Source organism: Chelon labrosus, assembly GCF_963514085.1.
Source record: "Chelon labrosus genome assembly, chromosome: 22".
NCBI lineage: Eukaryota > Metazoa > Chordata > Actinopteri > Mugiliformes > Mugilidae > Chelon > Chelon labrosus.
The window spans coordinates 23,707,432-23,721,126 of NC_140355.1; the positions used below are offsets into that span (position 1 = coordinate 23,707,432).

General features: G+C 39.3%; 2 protein-coding genes across 2 annotated transcripts; both read right to left on the reverse strand.

The window, feature by feature from the left end:
- Positions 1–4,326: 4,326 nt before the first annotated feature.
- On the reverse strand, positions 4,327–8,293 carry LOC311507915 (uncharacterized protein; the record flags this gene model as incomplete). Its single annotated transcript, XM_084572460.1, has 2 exons — positions 4,327–6,656; positions 8,290–8,293. The coding sequence occupies 2 exons, from the start codon at positions 8,291–8,293 to the stop codon at positions 4,984–4,986; spliced, it is 1,677 nt and encodes a 558-aa protein (XP_084428586.1). The 3' UTR covers positions 4,327–4,983.
- LOC311507392 (uncharacterized protein) lies at positions 7,188–10,572 on the reverse strand. Its single transcript, XM_084571706.1, has one exon. The coding sequence runs from the start codon at positions 10,066–10,068 to the stop codon at positions 8,614–8,616; it is 1,455 nt and encodes a 484-aa protein (XP_084427832.1). The 5' UTR covers positions 10,069–10,572; the 3' UTR covers positions 7,188–8,613.
- Positions 10,573–13,695: the final 3,123 nt, after the last annotated feature.

Here is a 13,695-nt window from a genome sequence, read left to right on the forward strand (position 1 = left end):
ACCTTTAGAGTCTGTGAATGTGTGGACAACATGAAATAAATGTCAGATCTTAGAAAGACTGCAGAGCTCAGAGAGAAATGATTCATGTTAAATCAGAAAACTGAGTCCTGCTGGAGGACAGAAGAGACACGACTCTGGCTCCACCTGCTGGACACAATCTGTAAGTACACAACCTGTAAAGTTGTCAGGTGCTTGGGGCCCCTGGCCAGCAGAGGGCCCTCGAGGACTGACACAACTTCACACTAAACTGAGTCCCGTTTCTTTCTACTGTTCAGAGCCGCCCCGCCCTATACGCAGAACACGCGCAGCGCGTGGGGCCCCGCGATCCATGGGGGGCCCCATGTCGCACAAGATGACGCATTTTCTAAAAATGCGCAAAGGACGCGCAGCGCTCCGGCGGCGGAGAGACCAGCGCGAGCGCTCCGCTGGTCCTCCCAATCCAATAAAAACAGCCCAAACCACGAAGTTGCCACCTATGGAAACCTGTCACACTCCCCCGCCGGACATAAACCAAGTAGCCCAATTTTGTGGAAAAACCGCCCAATCTGGCAACCGTGAGTACCATAAAGAGTCAGCCCGAGGCAGGAAGAAAAAAAAGGTGTAATGTGACACACTTCGCCGCAATGATTGGCACTTGGCAGCAGCATCCGATCAATCAGCGGTCAGATCATGGGTCAGGAGGTGCACTACAACCTAAATGGCATTTTGTGCTCGTCATTTCTTTACACGTGTGTGTGTGTGCGCGTGTGTGTGCGCGTGTCTGGTGGGGGGGCCCCAAAAGACATTTCTGCTTAGGGCCCCAGTTTGGCCAGGGGCGGCCCTGCTACTGTTGATGCCATTCCTGAAAATGAAAACATAACCTGTGTTTTGTTGAGATTATAAATTCACTGTTAGACAAACACAGATTACATACACTTGAACTTTCACAGAAACAAACATGTATTGACTGTTGGATGTGGTTCCATGGTTTTATCTTCACGTTTCCATCTCTTTAGTGGTTGTCAGGAGGTGTATCGTTGGTTTACAACATTTGATCCTGACACTGATTAGTGTGGAGAATCTCAAAAGGACTAAAACCAGTTCTAAACCCTAGTCCTCACTTTTCATCTTTGGACACATAATGTTGCTGAACCGAGACCTGAGCAACTGCAGCAACCCCAGATCATAGCACTGCCCCCACAGGCTTGTACAGTAGACACTAGGCATGATGGGTGCATCACTTCATCTGCCTCTCTTCTTACCCTGATGCTTCTCCACTATCCTTCCAGTTTTTAATAATGCCTTGGACAGTTCTTAACCCAGTTTTAGTAGTTTCTACAATCTCCTTAGATGTTTTCTCTGCTTGATGCATGCCAATGATTTGACCCTTCTCAAACAGACGACCACAGGATGTGTCTTTAGACATGGTTGTTGAAGAAATGAGAAGCTACTCATTGCATCAGTTGGGCTTAAATAACTTGTTGTCAGCTGAAAGATAATCACCCATGCAGTAATTATCCAATAGGAGGTGAATACCTGTTTATTAGTTAAATCCAGGTGGAGACTTTGTAGTAGAAGTAATGTAACGTAACAATGTAATTGACTTCCATCTGGAAAGGTTCTCCTTTAAATCTGCAGCAAAGATTATGTTGACTGAGAGATTTTTAGTTTTTTCTTTCTTCAAGGAAAATTGTGTTCTCCCTACAGAGCTATTAAATCATTATTTATAAGGTCTAGTTACTTCATTTCTTTTTTGTCTGATTACTTTTTTTTTTCAGTTCAGTTTCATTTAATTGAAACAGCACAAATGCTCCTACTTGTATCAAGACTTAAATCTGGAGATACACCCTGTTCTCTTTCTAGTAACCATATATACAAACCTGTTTTATACCTCATATACCAGGAACCTCTTAATGTTCCTGGTATATCTCTGATGGATTCATTTAGTTTTTGCCCTCTAACTATGGCCTGTGTCAGTTATACTTTTATGTATTCAGAACTCATTTGAAAACATGTTGTGAGTTAGCAATGGTTTCCAAATGCACTTGGAACCAACTCCAGACAACCAGATGTTTTACCTTCTGGACTTATAAGAACATAATGAGGAGTATCCCACATTTGTTGTTGAAATACCCTTTGAGCAGATTCTTCAATCACATTTGATGTCCCGAAAATAGAGGATTGTGTAAAAAAAAAAAAAAAAATTGTAATTCATAAACCTTTCCAACAGTTTCGATGTGAATGATGTTAAAGTTCAACCTGAGAGCTGCACCACTGTCATTATATAACTGTAAGTCGACCATGTTTAAATAAAATAACACACGTGTCAGTATCCATACATATATGAACCTAACTGTACTTTGTCTCATCTTCATCTGATCCTGTCAGCATCTGTTCTCACAATCTTAAATATGAAATGTTACTCATTCTAATACAACAGGCCTGTAAACATATTCCCTTTTATTGTGTTTCACTGCTCCAGTCTCACAGTCTCACAGTGGTTGAACAGTGTTGTGCTCCCTGCTGATTGTTGTTGGAGTGAAATTACCAGTATTCACTGCTTTCTGCTGGTCAGAGTGAGGAACTACACTACCAGAGATTTTAGTGAGAATATTAATGCAACACTTACTCGTAATATTGTCAAACAAAGTGTTTGATTGAATAACAGACCAACAAATTGTTTCCTAAATCCAGACAAGCTCATCAGGATGTTATAACCATCATAGACTCCTTCAGTTATCACCTGAACTCCTGATAGAAATGATTGACTGCATCTCAGACAACTTCTCTGTGGAGGTTGGTGAGGCTGATCACAGCCTGTGAGGAATCCTGCAGACGTAACTCAGGGCTGCAAAAGCTCACCTACAAGTTTTATTAACAGATAATCCTCCAGACGTGACAAAGAATCAGAGATACTGCAGTACAAACAGTAACATTTGTAAACCTTTATAAAAAACTATATAATAATGCAGAACTTTATAATGGATGAGATTTTTAAAGTTAAATATCTGACTTTGATCTGAGAGCAAACATCCTGTCATTTGAACTCCACTTATTGTGAACAGGTTTATTTTCTGTTAAAGGTTCAGTGGAGTCTGGTCAGTCCACACAGCAGCAGTGGCGGTTCTACATTGAATTGCGCCCCCGGGCGAGACCACCTCCGAGCGCCCCCCCCCCCCCCCCCCCCCCCCCCATTTTTATTTGGCCATTTCACACAATTCATAAAAACCAAACGTGCATGAATTATAGGCCTGTATTTATTATATTATGAATGAAATGTGCGTTACATGGAAGAAAGTGAAGGTGTTACTAACTTTTATACAGTGGACCCCCCCCACCCCGTCCGTTCAATTTGGGATAGACCCAGAGGTGAACTGTCCCCCGCGCCCCCCTCCCCTTTCCCTTTCTCACACACAGCTTCTCTGTACGGCACCTTCTCAGCAGCAGGGGCGGCTGTAGCTGCAGGGGGCGACAATTTGCCAATTCCCTGCACAGATATGACAGATAATAGAAAACCACGCAGCGGCGCAGATTTATTTGTTTATTTTATTTTTTTCCAAGTGCTCGTGCCGCCCCCCTTGTGTAACGAAAAAATGCCGCCCCGGGCGGCTGCCCGGTTCGCCCGTGCCTAAAACCGCTACTGCACAGCAGCATCTCTTCAGTGATGTAGTACAGCTCCTTCTAGTGGTCTCTGTAGAACTCCTCACCTTCACAGTTCATCACAGATTCTTCATGATTCTTTCATAGAGTCTCAGTTCTATCAGAGCTCAGTGTTTCTTTGTTGAGTCTGTGTCAGAAATACAGTGTTATACAAACATGTATGTGTAGACTTAAACACGAGTGTATGAAACTTTTGTGCCATGGTTGCTGTCTACTCCAATGTAATCTTTCTCTGTAATCTTTCTCTTTTGTGTGCCTTTCAGTATTGTCAGGTTGCTCTCCGGCAGAGGCCGGGTGATGTTCTTTGTTGTGTTTCTCAACAGGTGTAGCAGTTGCTGCTTGGTGTATCCCTCTTTTTCTTTCCACCCCCCCCCCCCCCCCCTTCTCTCAACTCCTGTCCACTCTATCTTCTCTTCACTTTCTCTCTCCTTGTCAGGTTCGGCAATATTATGTAAAGGTCCATCCACCAACATGTATAAACAATAAAATAAGTTTAACTTAGATTATCAAGAGGAGCCTTATCATCCATAAAGCTCCCCTTGGCAAATCAAAATCTGCTCAACACAACATATTGAACAGACCATTATTCTGCTTGCTTCGATGCTGCACAGGACAAAAAAAAAAGAAAAAAAAAAGAAAGAATCAACAGTTTCAGTAACAGAGAAACAGACGTTTATTGACTGAAGTTCAACAGAAGATTGAAGAGACAGAGAATCAGCTGATGATCCAGTGAAGACACTCTGAGCAAACTGATTTCATGAAGCAGAGATTTTATTCAGGATTCACAGAAAACTGCTTCAACCAGGAGACAATTGAATGTGAAGAACAGAATATAGTGAATTAAAAAATCAGAACAACATAAAATGATCTAAATGTTTCCATTCAGCCTGAGTCATCTGAAATATTCACCTAGTCATTCCAGCATGAACACATGAATAATCCAAGGTATCAATCAAATCAAAGAACATCAGATTTCAGGACTGTTCTCTTCAAAAACACTGAAGTATTAAAGTTAGATGGAGCTCCAGCACAGCAGAAGATTTCTCCACTGTGTCTGAGTTCAGTGTGAGTAACATCCTCTGTACAAACTGATTAGAATGACAACAACAAGCCAGTAATATGAGATACAATCATATCACACTGATAGAACATTTTCCTCATGGAATACTTTTACTGTTGATACATGAACTACATTTACTGAGAACTGATAACACTACTAATATGTTGGTGTTGTTACTTTGACTGAAGTCAATGATCTGAATACTTCCTCCACCATGATTCTGATTGGAAATATGAACTGAATATGACACTGAACACAATCACAATGAAACAACTGATTCATGTTTAAAGAGAGTCAACAGCAGAAATATCACAATCATGATGTTCATCTACATCATGAGTCTTTAACTTATTTTCCAGATCCTGTTTACTCTTCATGTATCTCAGAGCTGCTCTGGTTCCTTCATCCACTCTGTTTTTCATCTCCTCCAGTTTCTGGACCTTCTCTCTGTCTCCTGTATCCTTCATCTTGTCAATCAGGAAGTCCAAGTGGACATGAGTGGACCCTGAGTCAACATTCAGGGCGATCTGCTCCAGGTTGACAACATGTTTGTAGGCCTCATCCAGGAACTGGGACTTCTCTGATGTCAGTTGGTTCATTTCTTTCTCAAGATTTTCCAAAAGACTTGACTTCTTCTCACCTTCTGATTTATTCTTCTCATACTTCTGTTTTATTTCTGCTTCAGTTTTCTGAACTCTCCTTGTCTTGGTCACATATTTCAACTTTTCTTTCACATGATCTGATACAGGACACTTGTTGGTACAAGCAGTACAACGACCTCCTTTCATCACCTCACATTGTCCAGGATACCAGGTCATTGTGCATGGATAGTGACAGTTCTCCTCACAGACAGTACAACAGACAGCTCCTTGGAAAAACACCAATTTCCACATCCCACCATCAATAGGTTCTTTATCTTTGTAGACCTCATCAACTTCTACAGTGAACGTTTCATTCATCTTCATCTCTTCTTCGTGTGTCTTCAGAGCTTCTTGAATCTGTTTGATCTCTGTCTGTTTCAGTTCAGTCAGGTTGATTCTATCTTCCAGGTTTTGGATGCAGGCTGTCAGTCTGACACGTTCATTCAGAACAGCCACAGTTTTCTCCAGTTTCCGAGGTTCAGTTTTTTCCAGAAAAGCTGTGAACTCTCTCATTCCTCTCATTGATAGTTGATCAGCACCTTCCAGGTATTCTTCCTCTTCTGTTCTGTCTTCATCCTGACAGTTATCAAACAGGAAGTAAACAGGTTGATTCTTCTCATTTTTGGCACATTTAATTTTTGCAGCTCCAAGAGCTTCAAGAGCGTTTTTAGGTTTTCTTCCATTAGAGTGTGTGATGAGAGCTACGATGTTTTTCTCCAGGTTTTTTCCAAACAGAGACATCACTGAATCAAAGACGTACATCAGTCGATCACTGAGTCGATTATCACTGGCCTTCATCACCAGACCCACTGCATTAACTTCATGAACTCCATCCTCTGATCTAAACAAGTCAAATAATCTTTGACTGATGGTGACATCTTCTTTGATCCCTTTAGTGCTATTATATCCAGGAGTATCGATGATGGTCAGAGAGTAGGGCAGAGTTTTATCTTCAAAACCAAAGATCTCGTACATGATCACATCTGATGTCTGACTTTCTGATTGACTTCTTTCCTCCTCCTCTACGATCTGAAACCAGACTTCATCCTCAAACTTCACTCCCATGGTGTAGTTGACCAGAGAGTTGATCAGAGTAGATTTTCCTGATCCTGTTTCACCAACTAGTAAGATGGTTTTATTGATCTTGTTCACATTTCTTTCTCCAACAGTCTTTCTTGTCAGAGTTCCAATCTTCTCTTTCTTTGGTTTCAGCTGGTAGACAGAAGGAGATCCTGAATGGATCAGAATACTTCTGGAGATGATGTCCTGATATTTTGATGAGATGTTTGTGTTCCTGTAGAAAAATGTGAGATTTGCTCAATACACATAAGTAGTATATTGCAGGTAATCACATGGTGTGTAAACAAGCTAGACTGTGTGCATGGTGTTTTCTGTGTTTTTTTTTTTTTTTTGTATGCATTTCATTATATTGGTGTCTATGCTGCAGCTGGGATATTTCCCTGAGTGAAGGACAGTTTTTGCAGGTTGCAGAGGATCTTAAATCAGGAATTAAGTGACAATGTTGAAATGACCTTGTTAAAAATATACAATGATCAAAATTAGTGAAAATGCTTGAAGATATTAACTACAGAAAGTTTAATTATATGGCAGAAAAAATGACATAAGTAGTATTGATAAACTGATCCAAAAGGCTGAACTCATGATCAGCAGAGAGTTGGAGACGTTTGTCTCAGCGAGGGACAGGAAGACACTGGACAAACGTGTCTCCATCATGGACAATCCATCTGATCCACTCCACCAGACAACAGAGGGACAGTGGAGCTCATTCTCCAACAGACTGATCCAGCTCCAGGACATCATTCATCCTCTACTCTATCCAGCTGGACAACAACAACAGAACTCCATGTTATTAAACCTTCTATGGATAGAATATACATTTACTGCTGTGTCTATCTAGTATACATTTGTCCACATGATAAACTTGTACATTATCTGCTTTTACTATTTTATTTTATTTTACTAGATTTTCACTTATATTTTATTTTCTTAATTATTTCATTATTTTTATTTTATAACTATCTTCACCTGTTGAAGAAAATAAATCCCATCGGGTTTTATCTTAAAGTGGGTTGAGATGTGTTTATTATATCTTAAATATATACCCCATACTGGATTACAAATACCATTTGTTTCTTAGTTACAATGAGAAACATGGTACATTACAACTAAGTATAGCAAGGGCAACAGGGAGCAACGGAAACCTGGTATTGTTGAGTAATAAAGTAATTTATTGCTTAAAACATTAACAGAGGCACAAATGATATAAAGACTCCAAAGAAGGTACAGAGGTGTGTGCTGCAAAATCAATGATAGATAAAAAGAAATAATACTACCAAACCAGCTATGCTACCTACACAAGTCAATCAGGAACAACTAGCATCACTACTCCTAGAGAATTCAACAGAATGCTAGCTGACAGAGTGGCCCAGTCTCCTGGTAGTTTAACAAGAACATCTGTACATCAGAAGAGAAGAGCTTAAAGCTAAGTAAAGAACACAACAGGACAACAGTCAACCAGTGGCATGTGAGAGACAGAACATCACAAAGATACAGGTAGACACCAGGGAAGTGATAACAGATAAAGATAATGATCAACCACTAAGAAACTGATCACATAAAGACACAGAGCTGATCTGACCAGATTAAATCACAACCGCTCTGATTAACATCTCTTTTTAAATCATGAATCTAACTCTTCCAAAGTTTCTGTGGGTCGTTACTGGACCAAGTTTATCAGAATTAAATGAGAGACTCAAGCAAAGAGAGTTAATCCCACTAACAAGCCCTTGTTTTACTGCCCAGTGATTCAGATTCAGTAACATAGTAAAGCTTGTTTGAAAAGCATCGAACATCATCAGATCAAGGGAGGCTGTGTACTTAATCTGACCATTCAGCCCATTCAGATTCCAGTTTATAGCAGATAATTACTCATAATGACTATTTATAACTAAATGTAAGCTACAGTGCTTTCACAATCATAAAACAATGTGCTGTAATACATTTCAGAAACCACAGCGATCTGATCATAATAATAAAATAAAGTGCCAAGAGAGAACATTAAATCCCCAAATCTCACCGTTCTCCAAAGAACAGAAGAGAGCATCAACATAGAACCAACAACTAAACACTAAAATAATGTTAATGACAGAAATATGAACTGAATGAACTCATGTTTAAAGAGAGTCTACAGCAGAAAGATCAGAATGACGTCGTTCATCTACATCAATGAGTCTTTAACTTATTTTCCAGATCCTATTTAATCTTCATGTATCTCAGAGCTGCTCTGGTTCCTTCAGTCACTCTGTTTTTCATCTTCTCCAGTTTCTGGACCTTCTCCCTATCTCCTTTCTCCTTCATCTTCTCAATCAGGAAGTCCAAGTGGACATGAGTGGACACTGAGTCAACATTCAGGGCGATCTGCTCCAGGTTGACAACATGTTTGTAGGCCTTATCCAGAAACTGGGACTTCTCTGATGTCAGTTGATTAATTTCTTTCTCAAGATTTTCCAAAAGGCTCAACTTCTTCTGACTTTCTGATTTATTCTTCTCATACTTCTGTTTTATTTCTGCTTCAGATTTCCTAACTCTTCTTGTCTTGGTCACATATTTCCACTTTTCCTTCACATGATCTGATACAGGACACTTGTTGGTACAAACAGTACAGCGACCTCCTCTCATCACCTCACAATATCTAGGAGACCAGGCCATTGTGCATCCAGGATAGTGACAGTTCTCCTCACAGACAGTACAACAGACAGCTCCACCATTAAACACCAACCACCACTTCCCACCATCAATAGGTTCTTTATCTATGTAGACCTCATCAACTTCTACAGTGAACTTTTCATTCTTCTTCATCTCTTCTTCATGTTTCTTCAGAGCTTCTTGAATCTGTTTGATCTCTGTCTGTTTCAGTTCAGTCAGGTTGATTCTCTCTTCCAGGTTTTGGATGCAGGCTGGAAGTCTGATACGTTCATTCAGAACAGCCACAGTTATCATCAGTTTCTGAGGTTCAGTTTTTTCCAGAAAAGCTGTGAACGCTCTCATTCCTCTCACTGATATTTGATCAGCACCTTCCAGGTATTCTTCTTCATCTGTTCTGTCTTCATGCTGACAGTTATCAAACAGGAAGTAAACAGGTTGATTCTTCTCATTTTTGGCACATTTAATTTTTGCAGCTTCCAGAGCTTCAAGAGCGTTTTTAGGTTTTCTTCCATTAGAGTGTGTGATGAGAGCTACGATTTTCTTCTCCAGATCTTTTCCAAACAGAGACATCACTGAATTAAAGATGTATGACAGTCGGTCACTGAGACGATTATCACTGGCCTTCACCACCAGACCCACTGCATTAATTTCATGAACTCCATCCTCTGATCTAAACAAGTCAAATAATCTTTGACTGATGATGACATCATTTCCAATTCCTCTGGTGTCTCCATATCCAGGAGTATCGATGATGTTCAGAGAGTAGGGCAGAGTTTTATCTTCAAAACCAAAGATCTCGTACATGATCACATCTGATGTCTGACTTTCTGATTGACTTCTTTTCTCATCCTCTATGATCTGAAACCAGACTTCATCCTCAAACATCACTCCCATGGTGTAGTTGACCAGAGAGTTGATCAGAGTAGATTTTCCTGATCCTGATTCACCAACTAGTAAGATGGTTTTATTGATCTTGTTCACATTTCTTTCTCCAACAGTCATTCTAGTCAGAGGTCCAATCTTCTCTTTCTTTGGTTTCAGCTGGTAGACAGCAGGAGATCCTGAATGGATCAGAATACTTCTGGAGATGATGTCCTGATATTTTGATGAGATGTTAGTGTTACTGAAAAGCAAAAGTACAAATATGCTCAATTCACAATTAGAATTTCATTATTCACACTTTATTAACTGATTTCTGTTCATAGTGAAAAGAACAGTTAATAAAATCTAAGAGTGTGACGTGTGTTGGAGGTTGCATGTTACTGGTTGCTGAAAAGTGATAACTACATTATCATGTTCATGAGTATTGTGATCACTTCTTCTAGACCCACCGGTGTTTAATTAATACTACGCTCTGCTCCACCTCCACCAGTTACAAATGGAACTTATTTATTTATTTTTTCCTAGCTTCACGGAGCAGTTGGCATGGAAACTGGTAGTCATCATGATGTCTTATCCTGTTTTTACAGCATCAAATAACAAAAACTAAACTGCTCATCAGCATTTTATTAACTTAATTTCATTGGCCCAAGTCCCACTCAATAACTTTGAGGGGGCGTGGTGGCAGTATAAACCTATACTACCGCCAACCACCAGGGGAGCTCAACATTTGTTGGGAGGTGTCATGGTGTCCACTGGTTTTACAGTTTGTGGTTTAGCTGAGTTGATTTAGCATGGCTAACTAGTAGCTCTGATGACACAAGAGCTGCTGAAGTCTGAGTTTCTTTATAACATGTTGAATGTGATGGTGTCATTTATGATATGATGTTTAGAGTTAAATCACCTGTGAAGCCACATGTTTCTGCATCAGATAAAATTTTCCCAAGGACCCCACCTACTCCTTCATTCTCATCCTTTCAGTAGGCTATTGTTGCATTCCACATTTTGACACTTAACCATTTTGGAACTGAAACTGAATAATAATAATAATAATAATAATAATAATAATACATTTTATTTATAGGCGCCTTTCAGAACACCCAAGGTCACCGTACAAGCAAAACAGGGTATAAAATACATAACAGACTTGACGCTATATTCCTTGACTAGCTAAACTGAACATTAAAGAAAAGGGACCTGCAAAGCACTGTTATTACATGAATGTGTTACATTGGTAGTGTGATACCCACATGTAAAGGGAAACATTTACTTTAATTTAGTTTAATATAAGTTTAAGTTTAATATATTTTAAGTTGAAAGTAGCCTGCGGTTCCAGTTTCTTAATGTGTCTGTCACTCTATTGTAACCCCTCCTACACATGTAGACACTTATCCAAAATGTATCTGAATACTCTGTGTACCATAAGTGGGTAAGTGGTACAGGCTAAATCTTGGCGAGCCAGCCAGGAGGTGTTTATTGAAATATCTTGCACTATAATTTTTAGGTGGACAACTTGATAGTCACTGGAGCAACAAACTAATTATTTGCATTCAGCTTCTACTTTAATTTCTAAACTTGTGAGGAATTTCCTCATAAAAGCAATGGAAGTTGTGAAGTCAGAAAATATTAAAGTTCAAAATTCTGTTTTAGTCAGTGGGCTAATTCACAGTCAGATGAAGATAATTAAATGTTTGACTTCCTGAAACTGTTTGGGCCTGTAGACAGGATGGTTGAGGTTCATTCTACTGATAAAGAAGTGAAGGTTATTGTTGAGTGTCAACATAAGGTCAGATAATCCTGTTTTATATTTATTCTACAGTGAAGACAGAAAGAAACAGTACCTACCATTTAACATACCTTGTTCTGAAAGTGAGCCTTACCTTCCTGAGCTGAGAGAATTAGCAAAGAGAGGTGGTAGACTGTTTGAAGATATTTTGAGGAGAGAGCTGGCTAAGACTGGAAAGTCATTTGGAGGGAGACAATCATTAATTGGAGAAAGAGGACAGAATCAATCAGTCTCCTCCAATGACAGGTAAATATCTAGTCATTAAAAGACTCAGATGTACCTATTTAAACCCCAACGCCCACCAGTCTTTTAGAACTAAAGAAGATTTTTGGATCAAATGTGTTCAAGAAAACTCTACAAGTCCAGCTCTTTGGATATTCATCTGAGTGTCTGAATGTTGTGAGGAAAATTGTCCAAAGCCTTTCATCCCCTGCAGCTAACATAGTGAAGTCACTAGGTCCACAAGCTACTTCTAGTTCTTACCTGAAGCTGCTTGATTCAATTCTATACCACAAGCTTTGTAACATCACATATGCTGATGTTCAGTCTGTTACCCTGAGCTTGTGATATCCATGATCACAGAGAATCAGGTTGATCTGGTAGAAGAGGTTTCCTCTATTAAACGTGTCTGTTGGCTTGTGTTTAACAAATGATTTGATACTTGGACTCATCTAGCAGTGGTGGACAATAACGAAGTAAATTTACTTGAGTACTGTACTTAAGTACAGTTTTTGAGTATCTGTACTTTACTTGAGTATTATTTTTGGGGGATACTTTTACTTTCACTCCACTATATTTGAAGGACAAATATTGTACTTTTTACTCCACTACATTTCTGTTGATTCTCTCGTTACTCGCTACTTTTGAGCTTACGTCAGCTGATTATTTATTTATTTTTTTTTAATTCTGAGAAAATAAACTGTTTCTGCTGATTCGCTACATCATGCCATACAATCCATACAATGCAGGAAGAAACTGAAGAAACACCTGGAGAAACTCCCACCGAGCACCCATGGCCTTATCTCAAACCCATGTTTGAGATTTTTGCCACAAAAAGTGATTCGCTTCAGTTTAAATGTTTGTTGTGCTTACCGCGAACAAATTATATCACGGCCTTCAAGAACTCGTCTTCCAACCTGAAAAAGCACGTCGTGGTATGTAAAGTAGCTACTGACGTTAGCTAGCTTAATGTTTGTTAAATTGCTGATGAACATTTTAAATGTAATTGTATGAGCTTGTAGTGAGAGACAGAGAGAGAGACAGAGAGAGAGAGAGAGAGAGGCTGTCTGCAAGAGAAAGAGTGAGGCTGTGGATTGTAGAGTGGATTGTATAATGACAATAAAGCTACTTTCCCTTTTCTGTATTTCCTGAGATACTTTTTAAATACTTTTACTTAAGTATTTTTTTAAGCAAATACTTTAGTACTTTACTTAAGTAATATTTTGACTAAGCTACTTTTACTTGTATTGGAGTAATATTTGACAAGGAGTATCTGTACTTTTACTCAAGTAGTGAAGGTGTGTACTCTGTCCACCTCTGTCTTCTAGTATGTGTGAAATATATTCAGTCAGTGGAAAAGGTTTAATTCACAGTTCACATGACAGTGTGTTAAAGAATTGTACTTGTATATGTGAGGTTTTCAGTTTACTGTCTGAATGACTTTGGTTTCATGTGAGAAGCTGATTCTGAATAATGTCCCTAACAGCTCCTCTTACTTTAACTCCACTGTTCTGCCTCCACTGTATCAGCTGGTGGCAGTCACTCACTCCTTGTCTCTGGCTTCTACTATTATTGGTTTTGTTTCATTTGTACTTTGATTTATTTCTCTTTTACTTCTGGAGAATAAACTACTTTTATCTACAACTCACATGTGATCTCTCCTCCTTCTCCCAGCTCTTCTAACAGTAACTTGTGTAATGACTCAATAAACATCCTGATTGTTGTTGTAATTGTTCTTATTCCAC

Bases quoted from the DNA above. Each gene is read 5' to 3' on its own strand.
- LOC311507392 (XM_084571706.1), bottom strand. From the start codon at position 10,068: ATGACTGTTGGAGAAAGAAATGTGAACAAGATCAATAAAACCATCTTA.